Source organism: Lynx rufus, unplaced genomic scaffold, assembly GCF_022079265.1.
Source record: "Lynx rufus isolate CCGP_SWC_20201006 ecotype Redwood Valley unplaced genomic scaffold, mLynRuf1.p SCAF_2, whole genome shotgun sequence".
Classification (NCBI taxonomy): Eukaryota; Metazoa; Chordata; class Mammalia; order Carnivora; family Felidae; genus Lynx; species Lynx rufus.
In genome coordinates this window covers 95,288,550-95,306,441 of record NW_025814834.1, presented here as the reverse complement: position 1 = coordinate 95,306,441, position 17,892 = coordinate 95,288,550, and the positions used below count along the sequence as shown (strand labels likewise).

At 35.8% G+C, this 17,892-nt stretch overlaps 1 protein-coding gene across 3 annotated transcripts in view; it reads left to right on the top strand.

Annotated features, from left to right (window-relative positions):
- RAB3GAP1 (RAB3 GTPase activating protein catalytic subunit 1) overlaps positions 1–17,892 on the top strand; it is a 111,770-nt gene that overhangs the window by 88,033 nt on the left and 5,845 nt on the right. For 2 of the 3 annotated variants that reach the window (XM_047082178.1, XM_047082179.1), the window contains 4 exons: positions 2,325–2,552; positions 16,142–16,238; positions 16,332–16,435; positions 16,568–16,683. In XM_047082178.1, coding sequence (XP_046938134.1) covers positions 2,325–2,552; positions 16,142–16,238; positions 16,332–16,435; positions 16,568–16,683 — 545 coding nt within the window. Of the gene's footprint in view, positions 1–2,324; positions 2,553–16,141; positions 16,239–16,331; positions 16,436–16,567; positions 16,684–17,892 lie in introns of those variants that run through there. The other variant, XR_006962592.1, reaches the window with a different exon arrangement.

The following is a 17,892-nucleotide window of genomic DNA, read 5'->3' as shown; positions in this document are numbered from 1 at the left end:
AAAAAGAGAGGACAGTTGGCTCTCAGGGCATGTGTTAAATCAAAAAGGTAGAAAAAGGGAATTGGCTTATGATGTATGTGCACAACAGGAAGTACCAGCCTCTGTAGCAGTTGTTTTCCTACCTGACCTCTAGCTGCCTTCATATTTATCTGCCCCTGTGCTGCTACCGCATCCTTGCAGAGGCACTTCTAGGAGGAAATTCATAATCGAAACTGTAAAAGCTTTCCTCTAGAAACATATTAGCCCCTTATGGGAAGGTTCTGTGTGATTCCAACACTGTACCTCAGCAAAACTAAGCTCAGTCGACTCTTTTAGACTCATTTGGGTACCTGCAAATCTCTTAAAATATTCTTTTAATAAAAAGATTATATTTCAAATAGCCAACTTAACACATCTGCCCCTGCCTATGTGGGAATCAGTTAATAGGTTTAAGGAAAGACATAGTCACTCTAAAATAGATATGGTTGCGTCTCCTTTTTTATATGGGGGTGACTAGTATTAGGGGCCCTTAGGAGAGTCTGCAGAGCTTTGGGTGGATGCTGATAGGTACCTTAGGTACCTGCCCCTCTCAGTTCCAGAAGGGCAGGACCTATTCTCAAGCATTTCCTTGGAGTACATACCTGTAACAGTAGAAAGAAAACACAGCTGAAGTGAGCCTTGACCCTTTTTTGGTAGCTGTAGGTTAAGCCTGGTACATGGTACAGTAAAGCAAGCCAGAAGGAAGAATTTTGGTGTGAAAGGTCTTTTTTAACTTGTGTACTACGGGATGTTTTTATGTGGGTGTGGTGTTGCCTGGTTAATAACCAGATCTTTGTACATGAATCCTGAGTCATGCAGTAATCTTGACCCATTACTGTTTGCAGCATTTTTTTATTGCCATGATGCCATAGTCGTTGGAAGTTTATGTTGCTGACTCTCAGTTAAGAATCTTCCGCTGAGTCCTCATCCCTCAGGAGAATTTCTTGAATTGATAGGGATGGTGAAGCTGGTTGTCAGGGGACTCAGTGAGGACAAATGGGCAGTTTTGCTCTTCACATTTAAGACTACTATTCTTATCATGTCTTTTTTCATTTTGGTCTGGAGTTACTTTAATTTAAAAAGGAAGAAAATGACCTTTCTGCTTTTTTTTTTTAATTTTTTTTTTTAACGTTTTATTTATTTTTGAGACAGGGAGAGACAGAGCATGAATGGGGGAGGGTCAGAGAGAGAGGGAGACACAGAATCTGAAACGGGCTCCAGGCTCTGAGCAGTCAGCACAGAGCCCAACATGGGGCTCGAACTCACGGACCGTGAGATCGTGACCTGAGCCAAAGTTGGACGCTTAACCAACTGAGCCACCCAGGTGCCCCGACCTTTCTGCTTAGTAGCACATTCTTGTTAATGTTTATATCACTTAACTATTATAGGAAAATAAAATAGTACGTATAGCAGGAAGTATATGTTGTGGTAGAGAATATAACTAAAAAGGTATGTGTTTAATGTGTGTACACATATTCTTTTGAGTTTGTGTATATATACATACATACATGCCCATCCTTAGTAATCTACTAATACATCACTGGACACTTGCAAGAAGACTTCCATGCCTTACCACTAACACTGTGAAGCCTCTACTTTTTTCCAGGCTTGAATGTAGAATTGCTTAAGAACTTTGGCATGCATCATCATTAATTCTATAGACTTATCCAGTAAATGAAAGTTTAATTAGTTGGTTTCAGAAGCTGAAAAGCAATAGTTAGAATTCCAGTTCCTTAACAACACAAAAGCAATGTATGTGATGGTAATTTGTTGTATAAAGTACAAGAATTTGATGACTGAATAGAACATTTCTGAGGTTGGCTGATACTTACTGCAGTACCAGTATTGATTTTTGAGAGAAAAAAAAGAGTAGAACTTTTCCATTATTGTGTTATTATTCTAATTGTGTTGTGTATTATTTAATTACTTGAGTCAAGCTTATTTGATACTTTTCCAACTATTGAGTACTTTTCCAACTATTGAGTAGTTACTATGCTATAATTTTAAACTAACTTATATAACTTATAATCCACTTAAGAGAGTTATTTTCATTTTACAACAGATTTTTATGTCTAAATTCACCGAAGGAAAATGTGTTCTTTTTCTGCGAAGTGGAGACAACAAAAGAAAATGGTTTTGGTACTTGAACATCTGGCCTATTTTAAAGGCTACCCCCACACTCAGGTCACATATTAGATTTTGTAAAGATTAGGTAATTTTTGGTGAAAGTATGATTTTGCAAACAAGCTTATCACTAACTGTTGATTGTTACTGGATTCTGCTGAACTTTTTTTGCCTTATTTTAGGCAGCGAATCCAGGTTGTTTTCTGGAAGATTTTGTGAGGTGGTACTCACCCCGGGATTATATTGAAGAGGAAGTCATTGATGAAAAGGGCAACATGGTTCTGAAAGGAGAACTGAGTGCCCGAATGAAGATTCCAAGCAATATGTGGGTAGAAGCCTGGGAAACAGCTAAACCAATTCCTGCCAGAAGGCAGAGGAGACTTTTTGATGATACGCGGGAAGCAGAAAAGGTAACTGAGGTTTGGGTATCTAACACTAGAATGCTAACTATTGTTCTAACATTTTTAAAACTTACTATAATAGATGTTTAAGCCTTAGACACACTTGAGAAGCAAAGCATTAAAATTTAATGAGCCTTTTATGTATCTGCTATTCATATTTAAGATTTTAAAACTACTTCTAAATAGGCCAAAGAATAAGACATGCATATTTTATATAGAATGCTTACCATCGGACTGCCTCAGAGCATATGACAAAAGATGGTCACATCCTTTGACCTAGCAGTTTTATTACCAAAACAGTTTGTTAAAGAAATAATGAGAAATACATAAAGATTAATGTATAAGAATGGTGTTCAACAAAGTTTTCTAGTGACAAAGTAGACACAATAAAAGTTTCCGAAAATAAGCTTGGTTTAATAAATTATGGTATAATCCATTTAGTGGACTGCTTTGTAATTGTCAAAAAACATTTGGAGTTCTGGAGAATAGTGACAGCTACCTGATAACAAATTGTCCTACGCTTTCTCCCTCCCAGCTATCCCCCAAACCCCATGAAATTAATAAGTAAATAAATCTATGCCTTTGGCATTACTAAGAGATAGAGACCTTAGTGACCTTCAAATTAACTCTAAGTTGGGAAATAAGCCAAATTTCAAAGGAGTTCCCAGTAGTGTAAGCCTGTGGGTGTAGAGAGCAGGGCAGGGAGTCTTCAGAAGAGCTGAGGGATGCAGAAGACTTAGATGGAGCACAGAGCCACTCCAGAAGGAGAGAGCCTAACATTAATACTCAGTGCAGGTATGGCTTGATAATTCACAGCACTGGCTACAGAGAAGGGACTTTAAAGTAGGATTAGAAGTAGAAGTAGATACTCAGACGTTGCCTTGGGAAGAACTAGATATATGGAGAAGGAATTGCCCCTTTGAGATAAAATGGTGATGGGAAAAAAAGGAATAAGGGGGAAGTTAGGAATCCTGCAGAAATGCAAGAGAAATAAAACCTATCAATCTCTGTCACCTCCCCTTCTCCCAATCCATTAAAGAAATGGTGCAGAAGAGAGCACTTTTAAACTGTGACATGACTAGGACTAGTAAAGAGCAGACCATATCCATACAAAACTACTATAAAAACAAAACAAAACAGAAAATGCAGATTGGGTCATTTCAGCTAATGAAAACATTTCCCACAAAATTGACCACGAAACAGGAAAAAATTGTAACACTCCAAAGAAGTAAGTTGTCTTCAAACCAGCATGGGGAATATGAAGAATCATGTTTAATCAGATATACTAAGAGCCAAGAGCAGAAATGGACCAAAAAACTCCATGAAGAAATGAAGCCACAGCTGGTTTAACTCTCAGGATAGGAGTAGAAGAAAAAGACAACCATATCAAAAATAAAGACTAAATTACAAAGGGCCTATAGGAGAATAGATTTACGTTTAAGTTTGATAAAAGTAAACAAGGAAAAACAGCAAAAACAGCCAAGAGAATGAAAATGGGTGAATAGTTAAAGGAGTTGAAGAGAAACTAGTAAAAATGGAAGATAGGAAAAGAAGAAGTAATATTCATTTTATCGGAGTCTTTGAAGAGGAAAAAACAAAACACTGGATCAGAACTAATATTTGAAACTGCAATCCAAGAAACCTTTCTGGAAATAAAAGAAAACCTGAATTTATATATTGAAAGAGCTCCCTGGGTATAGAGGAAGATGCACCAGAAGTAATGAACTCCAAAATACATCACTATAAAACTGTTAGAACTTAAATATTTAAAGAAAAAAAATTCTCAGGACTTCTAGGCAAAGAAATGAAAATAATTTACAAGGAAAGAGAATTAGATGTCAGATTTCTCAAAAGCAAGGCAATGTGGAGCAGCATTTTCAAGAACTGTAAGTAAAAATTATAAACCAAAGATATTATATGCCACCAAAGTGTCCACATAGTCAAGACTATAAAAATATTTTCTCTGAGTTTTTGTACACACACATTTCTGTACATACTCACCCTTCCTGAGGAATCTACTAGAGCTGCCCTAATAGAACGTTCTGCAGTGTTAGAAACATTCTATTGCTGTGATGTCCAAAATTATAGCTACTGGCCATATGTGGCTATGATGAAAACTTGAAATGTGGCTAGTATAACAAATTTTAAGTGGCTACATGTGGCTAGTTGCTTCCTTATTTAACAACATACAGGAGGATAAACTTCATCCAACCGAGATGTGACTGGGGAAACTTTGACAGAGGGCCTGTGGTGAGCATTTTATTTCTTTAATTTTAGAGCTAAGACTAAAACTGAGGATATAGGTAGAAGAAGATGTAAAAATTGTAGTAGAATGAGAAGTTGGGACAAAAAGAGGATGGGGGGGGAGGGAAGTAGAATGAGATCATTGATTTAAATATAAATAGATAATAAGTGGTAATCAGAAAATACCCGTTTAAAAATTGGGTTCCACGCTGATTATGGAGCCTGCTTAAAATTCTCTCTCTCTCCCTCCCTTTGCCCCTCTCCCCAGCTTATGTTCTTTCTCTGTCTCTTTCAAAATATAAAGTAGAATAGATTAAATTAAATTAAGTTAAATTAATATGTCAGACCAATTGCAAATACTTAGAGTTAAAGGGAATTAAGGGCACAAAAAATGTATTACTGCAAAGATAGCTACTAAAATAAAAATACAGAACTTCCTAAGGACCAGCAAAAATTGTTTTAAAAAGAAAGAACACACAACAGATAAACACACATAACAATGATCACATCACACACAGAATAAGTCCTGTAAAATCCAAGTGTCTGCTATAAACAAGGGATTCATTGATTCAAAAAGGCTACAAAGTCAGAATGGCTAAAATAAAAAAGGTAAGAAATAATAAGTGTTGACAAAGATTTGGAGAAAAAGGAACCCTCATGCATGGTGGGAATGCAAATTGGTGCATCCATTATAGAAAGTAGTATGGAGGTTCCTCAAAAAACTAAAAATAGAATTAACATGTGATCCAATAATTTTACTATTGGGTATTTACCCAAAGAAAATGAAATCACAAATTCGAAAAGATAGATGTTCCCCTGTGTTTATTGCAGCATTATTCACAAGATCCAAGATTTAGGAGCAACTGGAGTGTCTTTTGATAGATAAATGGCTAAAGAAGATGTGGTATATGTCTATAATGGAATATTACTCATCCATAAAAAAGAATAAGATGTGGCCATTTGCAGCAACATGGATAGATCTGGAAGATATCATGCTAAGTGAAATAAGTTAGTCAGGGAAAGACAAATACCATATGATTTCACGAATATGTGAAACTTAAACAAAACAGGGGTGCCTGGGTGGCTCAGTTGGTTAAGTATCGATTTTTGATTTCTGCTCAAGTCATGATCTCACGGTTCGTGAATTCGAGACCCACGTTGGGCTCTGTGCTGAACAGTGTGGAGCCTGCTTGGAATTCTCTCTCTTCCCCCCTCATTCTGCCCCTTCCCCCGTCTCAAAAATAAATAAACTTTTTAAAAAACCTTAAAAAAAAAACCAAAAAACACTGAAACACAAGAAACAAGACAACTGAATAAAGAGAAAAAAAGTGGACCCTTAAGAATAGAGAACAAACTGATGCCTGCCAGAGGGAAGATGTGTAGGGTTGTGAGTGAAATAGAAAAAGAGGATTACGAGTACACGTTTATTGTGATGATCACGGAGAAGTGATAAAGTTGTTGAAGCATTATTATTGCCTTAAACTAATATAACACTGTATTGTTATGCTTCAAAAATTAATCAAAAGTAAAAAAAAATACATAGAATAGAGATATGATTAGAGTAAGGGTATAGCCAAATTATTCCTTTAGTTTTCTGCCTATGGTTAATTATACAGTTAAATTTATTTTATCATATACACAAAAAGAAGGTTACAAAGTAAATAATGGACGATTCATCAGGTACCTGAAAGCAATAAAAAAAGGGGTTATGATCCTGATATGAAATAAGGTAGAATTAAAGCAGAAGAGCATTAAAAGATGCTTTATAAGCTAAAAATGGTATTTCACAATGAGGGTATAATATTTGTTAATGTTTATACATTAGATAACAGCCGTCTGTATAAAATAGGAAACCATAGGAAGTAAGGGAAGAAACAGATTGAAACATACTCATAACAGAGGACTTTGACCACATTACTCTTTGTACAAGACAATCAAGTAGTCAAAACTAAGGAAATATCTAAATAAGATAGTAAGGCTGATCTTTTAGATATATCCCAAACACTGTACCTTAGCAATAGAAGCTGTACCTTCTTTTCACATGCACATGGAGCATTCACAAAAACTGATAGTATATTAGGGCACAAAAAAAACACAGCAGGATTCATCATGAAAATATTATCAGTACTCTGATCTCTGCAATAAAACTAGAGATTAAAAATGAAACAGCAATAACAAGGGATGCCTGGGTGGCTTAGTTGGTTAAGCATCTGACTTTTGATCTCAGCTCAGGCCTTAATCTCAGGGTCATGAGTTCAAACCCCACACTAGGCTCCACACAGCCTACTTAAATATAGAAAGAAACAACAAAAAAAATCTAGGGCTTCTCCCTGGAAATTTAAAAGCCTTGTATTAACTTTTAGGTAAAGGAGAAATACTAAAACAAACTTCTGAAAAATAACGAAAACACTGTATATCCGAATCTATAAGACATATTTAAGGAGTGATGAAAGCAAAATCCATAGCCCTAAATACCTACGTCACGAAAATAGAAGGCGTGCATGGCTGGCTCAGTCAGTGGAGTATGAGACTCTTGATCTCAGGATTGTGGGTTCAAGTCCTATGTTGGATATAGAGATTATTCAAAAATAAATGAAAATTACTGAATTAATAAATTTCTAACTCAAAAACCTAGAGAAAGAACAACAAAAGTAAAACTATAAGAAAACCAGAAGAAGGCAATGCTAAAGATAAAAGAGAGTGATGAAGTAGAGAACAGAAAAACAGATCAAATTAATAAATATGGTTTTATTTTAAAAAATCAAAATTGGCAAATTGTTGCTTTAATCACAAAAGAAAAGGAAAAGCATGCATTACAAAATAAAAAATGATAAAAAGTGCCAATAATTATTGATACAGAGGAAATATTTTTAAAAAATATTTTATATGATTGTTCATATAAATTTGAAAACCAAGATGAAATGGAGGATTTCTTGGGACAATACAGTATATAAAAAAATGACCCCAGTGAAGATAGAATATGTAAACAGACCAGTTTCCATAGAAGAAACAGACAATTATCAAGAAATGACCCCATAAAAAAACACCAGGCTTAAGCTGGTTTCACAGGGGACTTCATCTAAATGTTGAGAGATCAGATAGTTCAAATGCTGCTTAAATTGTTTCAGTACATAGCAAATGAAGGAAATCTTCCAAAATATTTTTATTGTAAACTGTGACTATGACATTGGTCCCTAAGACTGATAAAGGAGGCATATCTAAAAAAAGTACAGACCAGTAATACTTAAGAAATTTAATGTAAATCCTTTTAAGTTTGTTTAGAGAGAGATGAAGGTGAGGGGCAGAGAGAGCCGAAGAGAGAGAATCCCAAGCAGGCTCCTTGCTGTCAACGTGGAGCCTGATGTGGGGCTCTATCTCAACGATACCATGAGATCATGACCTGAACCGAAGTCAAGAGTTGGATGCTCAACCGCCTGAGCCACCCAGGCACCCTGAATGCAAAATCCTAAATGAACAGGCTCTTACTACTTTGAGATAATAATACATGTCAACTGAGTGCAACAGTGATTTTTTTTGAAGTTTATTTATATAATTAACTTCATTAATAGGTCTAAGAAGAAAGTATATCATTATATGTACTGAAAAAATCTTTGATAAAATTTAATACTCCTTTCTAATAAAAGATTCAGAATTAAGAATGGATGGATACTTCCTTAAAATAAAAAAAATGTATATAGACCTCAATCCTAAACAAAGCATCTTAATTGGGGAACCCTAGAACTATTCTCACTAAGGTCAGGAATGAGGCAAGGGTGCCTACTGTCTCATTTAACGTTATTTAACATTATTTTGGAGACATTAGTCAATATAATTAGAAAAGAGAAAACAGAGACATAGAAGTTGAAAGAACTTTTTGTTTGCAGCTGCTATGACAGTATACCTGAAAAATCTAAAGAATCGGTGATAAAAGTAATTGAAAATAATTCAGCAAGGTAGCAGAATATAAAGTTAATATGTATCTAGTAGCCTTCATATACACAAATAATAATAATTCTGAAGATGTGAATGACATTTTCTCTTCATTATAAGTGAAAAAAAAAGGTGAAATGCCTAGAAATAACCAGAAATGATAGAAATATGAATAAAGAAACACTCCTGAAAAACACACATGAATAGATATCACTTGTTCTTGGTTAGGAAGTCTCAACATCATTAAGTTCAGTTCTACTTAAATTAATTTATAAATTTAATGCAGTCCCATAAAGTACGAAAAAGTCTTTAGTATGGAGCCAGACAAGTTGATACTCAAATTTATCTGGAAAAATAAACATGCAGGCTTAGGACTCAGAGGTTTGGAGAGTGACTTTTAATGGGTTTTTTTTGGGTTCATGGATGTGTTTAAAATTGTGGTTTTGGTTGTACAACTCTGTAAATATACCTAAAACTATTGGATTGTACACTTTAAATGGGTGAATTGTTATTTTAAAAAAGCATACAAGAGTAGCTAAGAATGGATTGTAAAGAAAGAGTTATGAAAAGAAAGCTATGAGGCAGGTGAATGGTGGGGGGGCGGGGAACTAACCCTACCAGATATTAAAGCATAATACATAGCCTCACTATTTAAATAATATGATAATGGTGCATAACTAGACAGCCCAGTGAAGGAGAATGGAAAAAACATAAATACATATAGAAATCTAGTATATGATGAAAATGTCATCTCAAATCACTGGTATGGATAGACCTTTTAATAAATCTATTTGGGATAACTGAGTAACCATTTGGCAGAAGATAAAATTAGATCTGTTTCTCATACCATACATAAGAATGGACTGAAAAAGAAAAGGGTGCCTAGGTGGCTCAGTCAGTGAAGCATCTGACTTTGGCTCAGGTCATGATCTCACTGTTCATGATTTGGAGCCCCTTATTGGATGAGCACAAGCCCCACTTTGGGTGAGCTCGATCCCCGCTTCGGGTGAACCCTGCTTCTCTCTCCCTCTCCCCCTCCCTCTCCCTCTCCCCCTCCCCCTCTCCCTTGTGGGATCCTCTCTCTCTCTCTGCCCCTTGCTCATTTGTGCCCTCTCACTCTCAAAAAAAAAAAAAAAAGTCAAAAGACAAATGATAAACTGGGAGAAATATTTGTAAAGTGGAAGAAATGTATGTATTACAGATAAAGTGCAAAAATGCTATAGAAACATGGGCAAGAGATATGAGGAGATAAGTCATCTACCCAAAAGATAATTACCCTTAAGCCTTTCAAAAGATGTTCAGCTTCATTCATAGTAAGAGAAATGCAAATTTATAAACTTCACTGAGATAACCATTTCTCACACATCAGATTGGTAAAAATTTAAAAGCTTAATAAATACCGAATGAGGCCCTGAGGCAACAGGTTCTTTCGAACATTACTGGTGAGAGGCATGACGGTACAACCCCCTATGGAGGGGAATTTGGCAGTATTTAATAAAACTTACATGTCCATTTACCCTTTTACCCAAAAAGCAATCCCATTTCTAGTAATTTACCCTAGTATTTTCAAAACAAAAATAAAGATGCACTAAGTTGTTCATTCCTGTATTGCTTGTAATTAGAAAATACTGGAAACTATCTGTATGCTCAAATTTAGGAGCTTTATTGAATAAACTGTGGTTGATCTACATAATAGAGGACTTTGCAGTTGTTTAAAAATGAGAAAAATGTCTATTAACTGATAGCGATTTTTAGGATGTTTTTAAGAGAGAAGTAAAGTACAAATGAATTATGTAGTATGCTTCATTTTGTGTAAAAAGAGGGGGAGATTAAGAAAACACTTACCTCTTTATCTTCACAAAAACAAATTTATCTTCACAAAACTGAAAGCATTGAAATTAGTTACCTGGAATGGTTGAAAGGGGGAAGAAAATATAGAGTAAAAGGAGTGTGGAAGGGAGTGACATGTAGAGAAGAGTATACTTCCTGTACACTTTGACTTCTGGAAAAATGTTAATTGCCTGCATAATCAAAAATTAAATTAACAAGAATAGACAGGGGGGACATGACCAAAACTGAAAGCAAGCTGGATAAATGAACTCGGGTGTGATTCAGATAATAACATAACCACACTGAAACGAGGTCAAGGTTGGGAGGATAATTTAACTCAAGTAATTTGTGATCAATCACATAAGATATGTTTGACTGTATACCCTCTGGTTTGGCGGGAGGTGGGAGAGCACTGCAGACAAATCCTAAACTTTGTTTTCTAAATTTGTTTGTTGTAGTTATGTGGGTAAGCAGTTCTGAAACTTTTTGGTGGATTATTGTTTGAGCAAATGAGTAATTAAATGTGTTGGTGGTGTTAGAAGCCAGAATTCTTGCTGTGGAAGTGCGATGCAAACATGGAATTGAAGAAAGTGAGGGAGACCCAATGGCAGTGGATTGGAATTGGAAGTGTTGGTGTGGAACTATAGGTTTCTAAAGTATCGATAGGTATGTGGGTATATGCATATGCATGTATACAAGCATATATTTTGTAGCTTTCTTCTGAAGGTGTCTAGAAGCAGGGGCATCTCAGTAGCAATAAACACATATATATTGATTTCTAGAACATTTCTTACTAAAAGGAACTGTGTCTTCCTCAGAGAAATGGCTGGTTTGGGAATTGGGATAAAGAAGGTATAATATGAATGTGGAACATTATGTGTTGCCAGAAAATAAGAAACTGCTTAAAAAGAGGAGTATTTCCTAAGGAGGTAGCTTAAAGGAACTCTTATTGTCAAAACCTGGACAAGCTGAATGGCAAATAATTAAGGATGGTAACAAATTATAAGCCATTGGAAAAAAGTCAGCACCCATGGGTCTCCATTGATAATTTACAGATAAACGAGAGAGAAGGGAGGTATTGCAGCTCAAAGATGACAGATGAATATGGAGGGTATGCTGGAGTTGAAAACCCTTCATTTTACAGCAGTATTCATAGTAAAGATTAATTGGTTCAAGTAAGAATTAACCAAGAGATGTCCAGGTGGGAATTTGGGTGAAGAGCATCATACTTGCATGGTTTTAAAGTGTTTCTCCACAGATTACTTCTGAATTGCAAGGAAATAATAACTATGTAGTAGAGAAATGGGGTAATACCTTGAGTGGATGGTCAAAATTAATATCACTAATAAGGGGCAGATGCAGATTGTCTACATCGAGATGTGTTGTAAGGATCCACCCGCACTTAGCACTGATCCGAGATTGTATATTTTGCATCAAGTCATGAGGAAACATTAGGTAAACCCAAGATGAGAGACATTGTATTCTAAAAAGAGCCAAAAAAAAAAAAAAAAAAACCCAAAACACCAAAAAAACCCCCAACATACCATTGTAGGAGTATATTAAAGGGACACAGGAACCAACTAAAACATTTCCCAATGGCCAGTACTGGAACAATTTGAACAATAAAATAAAATACTATTGGACTGTAACTCAAAGTATGAAATAAACATCCTTGAGTCTATAGTGATAGAAATAAGTAAATAAATTGGTGAGAAGAGACCAATCTAATGCAGAAGAACTCCAAATCTACTCTGCCTACAAGGAGGTGGAGCATAAATCCCACTCCATAAACATGGGCTGTACAGAGTGATTTCCTTTAAAGTACAGTATTTAAATTAGAGAACATGAGTAACTTTACAGGGCAGACATCTGACAATACTGTCTTAGCCAGGTGAGCGAGGTTAACAACAGGGATAAGTCATATTGGTAGTTTCATGTGCTGTTGATATGAGGTGATGAAGTAGCACTTTACATCTCTTGTCTTCCCAGAAATACCTAGCCCCAGTTTGATCATAAGAAAAACATCAAATAAGTTCGAGTAGAGGCTCTTGTTACAAAATACCTGACTAGAATTCCTTAAAACTGTCAAGGGCAGTGAACACAAAGGAAGTCTAAGAAAGTGTTACATGTAAGGGGAGCCTAGAAACATGACTACCAAATATAATGTATCCTGGATGGGCTCCTGAAATAGGAAAAGGACATAAATAAAAACTAAGGAAATTGAAGGATGCCTGGGTGGCTCAGTCGGTTAAGCATCCGACTTAGCTTAGGTCATGATCTCACGGTTTGTGGGTTTGAGCCCCATGTCAGGCTCTGTGCTGACAGCTCAGAGCCTGGAGCCTGCTGCGGATACTCTGTCTCCCTCTCTGTTTCTCTCTCTCTCTCTCTTTGTCTCTCTCAAAAATATTAAAAAAAAAAAAAAAAACTAAGGAAATTGAATATACAGATATTGACAGTATGATTCATAATAGCAAAAAAGAGGAACAAACCTTCATCTGTCAACTAATGAAGGAATAAATGTGGCATATTCATACAATGGCATACTATTGAGCCATAAAAATGAATGAAGTTCTGATACATGGTATAACACGAACGAACTTTAACATTGTGCTGAGAACCTTAACACTGTGCTAACAGTGTGCTAAGTGCTAAGTGAAAGAAACCAGAAATAGAAGGCCACATGTTACATGCTTCCATTTATAGGAAATACCAGAATAGGCAAATTCATGAAGACAGAAAGTTAGTTTAGTAGTTACTAGGGGCTAGGAGGTGGGAGAAATGAGGGAATGACTGCTGTTGGGTAATGGGCTTCTTTTTGGGGTGATTAAGATGTTTTGGAATTAGATAATGGTGATGGTTGTATAACTTGTAAGTATGCTAAAAACCACTGAAGTGTATGTTTAAAGTGGCGAATTTTATGGTATGTAAATTATATCTAAAATTTTTTAAACTAAGGAAATATGAATAAAGTGTGGGATTCCACTTATTCAGAAAGGTGAGGGGAGGGTACTGTATTCAAAATGTCCATGTTATAGGGGCGCCTGGGTGGCTCAGTCGGTTGGGTGTCCAGATTCGGCTCAGGTCATGATCTCACAGTCTGTGAGGTCGAGCCCTGCGTCGAGCTCTATGCTGTCAATTCAGAGCCTGGAGCCTGTTTCAGATTCTGTGTCTCCCTCTTTCTCTGTCCCTCCCCCATTCAAGCTCTGTCTCTATCAAAAAATGAATAAACGTTAAAAAAATTTTTTTTTAAATGTCAGTGTTATAAAAGACTGGAAAACTTCGAGATTTGTTGAGATTAATGAGGTATGACAACTTAAGGCAGTGTATGGTCTTTAATTGGATCCTGTATGGTGGTGGGTAATATAAGTCATTATGTGGTCTGTTGACAAAAATGAAATAAGGATAGTAGACTAGATTAAAAGTATTTGATCAGTGTTAAAGGTAGTTTATATAGTTTATATAATCATAATAGTTTATATTTTGATTATAGAAGAAAACATTCTTAATTTGGGGAAATAGATATTTGGGGATAAAGGGACATGATGTATGTAACTGGCTTTCAGATTATTCAGGAAAAAAAATGTATGTATGTGTATATTATGTGCACAGAGGAGAGAGATGCACGCAATTAAATGAGGTAAAGGTGAGTCTAGGTAAGTAATCACTTGGCATTGTCTTGTACATATCCTAACTCTGTTTTTAGGTATATACCGTCAAGAAATTCTTCTACATGTGTACCAGGAAACATACCCAATAACATAACAGGAACCTTATTTGTAATAGTCAAAAATTTGGCAGGGGGTGGAGTGGGGAAGTCTATCAATGGAGGAACATTTTATTTTATTATTTTATTTTATTTTATTTTATTTTTTATTTTATTTCATTTCATTTCATTTCTTAAAGTTTATTTATTTGAGAGACACACACACCACGAGTTGGGCAGGGGCAGAGAGAGGAGAGAGAGAATCTCAAGCAGGCTCTGTGCTGCTAGCACAGAGCCTGATGCGGGGCTGAACCCATGAAGCCGCAAGATCATAACCTGAGCCAAAACCAAAAGTTGGACACTTAACCGACTGAGCCACACAGGCGTCCATCAATGGAGGAACATTTTAATATTAGCATGTATCAACATATGCAGTCTCAAAAAGAATGCCAAGTGAAGAACAAGTCACTGAGGGAATGTAACTAGAAACATTGCATTTATATAAAGATTAAAACCAGACCAAACTAAGCGATACATTATTTAGGGCTACACAGCTATGTGAGAAAACTATATTATTTGTTGAGGGTGAGGTGCATGAGGGAGGGAGACTTGATCATGGAGGCAACAGGGACTTGGAAAGTGCTGGTGATAACTCTGTTTCTTAAGCTGGTTGATGTGTAAATGAGTGTTCATTCTAAACAGTTCTTCTAAAATTAGTGTCTTCTAAACTATAAATACTCTAGTATGTGTATTTCTTAATTAAAAAAATTTTCAAACCACAGAAAACTCTCCAAGCCAAAAAATAAAGGTTATAAGTCATTAAAGGAACAAAGCAAGTTCTAAAATAGTATGTGCATTACGATTTTTTGTTAAGAAATTGCATATGTATCTGTATCTTTGTGTTTAAATGGGAATAGAAATAAGTCTAAGAAGATAAACAGAAAAATAGGTTGCTCCTTTAGGAAGTAGGATTTCTAGACAACTTTTACATTATACTTCTCTGTATTTGTTTCTGAAATCTGTGAGCATTTATCATCCATGCTTACCTATGAGATTATATTTCTTTTACCTTTATTGCTCTTGAATAAGGAGCATTAAGGTAAGGTCCATGTGTTATACATAACTTCTCTGAATTTATTTATTTTTTAATTTTTATTGTTATTACTATTATTTTAGAGAGAGCACACATGAGCAGGGGAGAGGGGCAGAGGGAGGGAGAGAGACAGAATCTTAAGCAGGCTCCACACTCAGTGCTGAAACTGATGTGAGGCTTGATCCTACAACCCTGGGATCATGACCTGAGCCGAAATCAAGAGTTGGATGCTCAACTGACTGAGCCACCCAGGAGCCCCATCTCTGTATTTTTTTTAATCTGAAAAATAATAAAACAATTTCCATTTTGGAAAAAAAACAATCAAAACAACAAAAGCAAACAAAAAAATTAGTGGAAGGTCTCTATCAGTGTTTGGAAGTGTTAAGCGAGAAGCAGTTTATAGAACAGTATTTTACATACTTAGTTCACCTAATATGTATATTCAGTGTTTTAAAACATCCCGGAATAAAAATGCTCCACCATTAACAGTTGTTATCTCTAGGTGGTATAATTTACAGACAGTTTTTATTTTCTTTGTATTTCCCTTACTTGCATGTATTACATATGGAAGCAAGAAAAGTAAAATGTGGGAATATTCACCACTATTAAAGACTGAAGTCCTGAATTGTTTTCAGTGATAATTATTCTTAACATTGTTGTTGGTAGCTCCTTACCTGGATGAGTACGGCAAGGTACTAAGAGAGCTCCCTAATGCAGAGGATTTTTTTCTTTCATAGATGGCGACTTTATTCTTTAACAGCTGCATTGGTCATTTATGTAACTTTATGCCTCCTTCAGGTGCTGCACTATCTGGCAGTCCAGAAACCTGCAGACCTTGCTCGGCACCTGTTACCTTGTGTAATTCATGCAGCTGTACTCAAGGTAAAGGAAGAAGGTAAATGTCTTACTTCATTAGTCATTAGTTTATTTCCAAAATGAAAGTATATTTTGCCTGACTTAATTATGGCTTTGATCTTTTTCAAAATAGAAAATCTGGAAAACATTTCTTCAGTTAAGAAGATTATAAAGCAGATAATAACTCATTCCAGTAAAGTTCTGCACTTCCCCAATCCAGAAGACAAGAAATTGGAAGTAAGTTTGCTGTATGTCGGGGTCTTGCCAAGTGTTCTCCCCAGTTGGCAATGATTATTTTAAAGTTACATTTTTTAAAGGCTGCTTTTTTTGCTGCTTTCCAATGTATGTTTCTCCCTTTTCCACTGTTAGGAAATCATCCATCAAATTACTAATGTAGAAGCTATAATTGCCAGAGCCCGCTCACTGAAAGCCAAGTTTGGAACTGAGAAATGTGAACAAGAGGAGGAAAAGGAAGACCTTGAAAAGTAATTGATATTTGAGTAACTTTTATCTGCAGTAGGAAAAACCACCATTCTCTTCAGAAAACTTTAATAGAATGTTGAGATTCTTTTGTTGTACCCCTATGTTATTTGTAACAAGCATCAGCTAGAGACAGAAAAATATTTAATTATCATAGAATTTGACTTCTCCTGTATTTCTGTGTGTTTGCAAGGTGGATCCATTCCTTCTACATTTAAAAACAAGTCTACCAGGTCCTTTTTTCTAGGAATGTGCCTGCAGTTGCCTGTGGAAGAGCTAGTGATTCTTTGTTGCTTGCAGTGCCCCAGAGCTTTGCTTTCAGCTCTCACTGTTCTTTAACCAGTCTGAGGTGTTGTGAAATTGTATTTCTCCCCAATATTCCTAGTTATTTATTTAACTCTAAGGTTTTTGATAGCAAAGGTGCATATCTTGTGTACCTTGTGAACATGTTTTGAAAGAGTGACCAGATGGCCTCTCCAGGATGATACAGATGACCGGGTCAATCATTTCCTCCTCCTGAGAAAGTCTTGGCACCATTACCTGTTAGTATGAGTCCCTTTCCATTGTTGCTTATGGTACTTGAAAGAAAAATGTTTTTATATGTGATAAAGTGTTTCCAAATTAGCCGCTTCAGCAACTTGAATTTATCATAATTTTAAAGTCTTCATCAGCCTTTTCAGAAATGAAATGGCATTGTTGATGCTAAATAATATCATATGACAAGACATGCTATAGCTCTTAACAAGTTCTTGTTAGAATTTTATGTCTTGTGTTCGGGGAAATTTTGTCTTAGCCTTCTTTGCTCTTGAAAATTCCTTCCTTTTAAATGAGAAGAATGAATGCTAATCAAGGGAATCATTTCTAAAATAGCAGTATGAATTAGCGGTGCAGGCACTCTCATAGCTTCAGAACTCTAACATAGGTTATCTGTGATATACATGGAGGTGCAGTGTTTCCAGCACCTAATGGCACAGTTGAGACTTTGCCCAGTAAAATGTATCTTTTACACACACACACACACACATACACACACACCCCTTAAACGAACAAAAATGAGAAATGTGGATCATTGCTTTGCTGTATACATATAACTTGGGTTTTTTTGTCCAAATTTACTGTTCGAATCTTTTATTTATTGTAGTATTCTCGAAGCTTCTAGTCTGAAAGACAGACCGAATATTTCTTTTTGCCCTTTTACAAAGATGGGTTTTTAA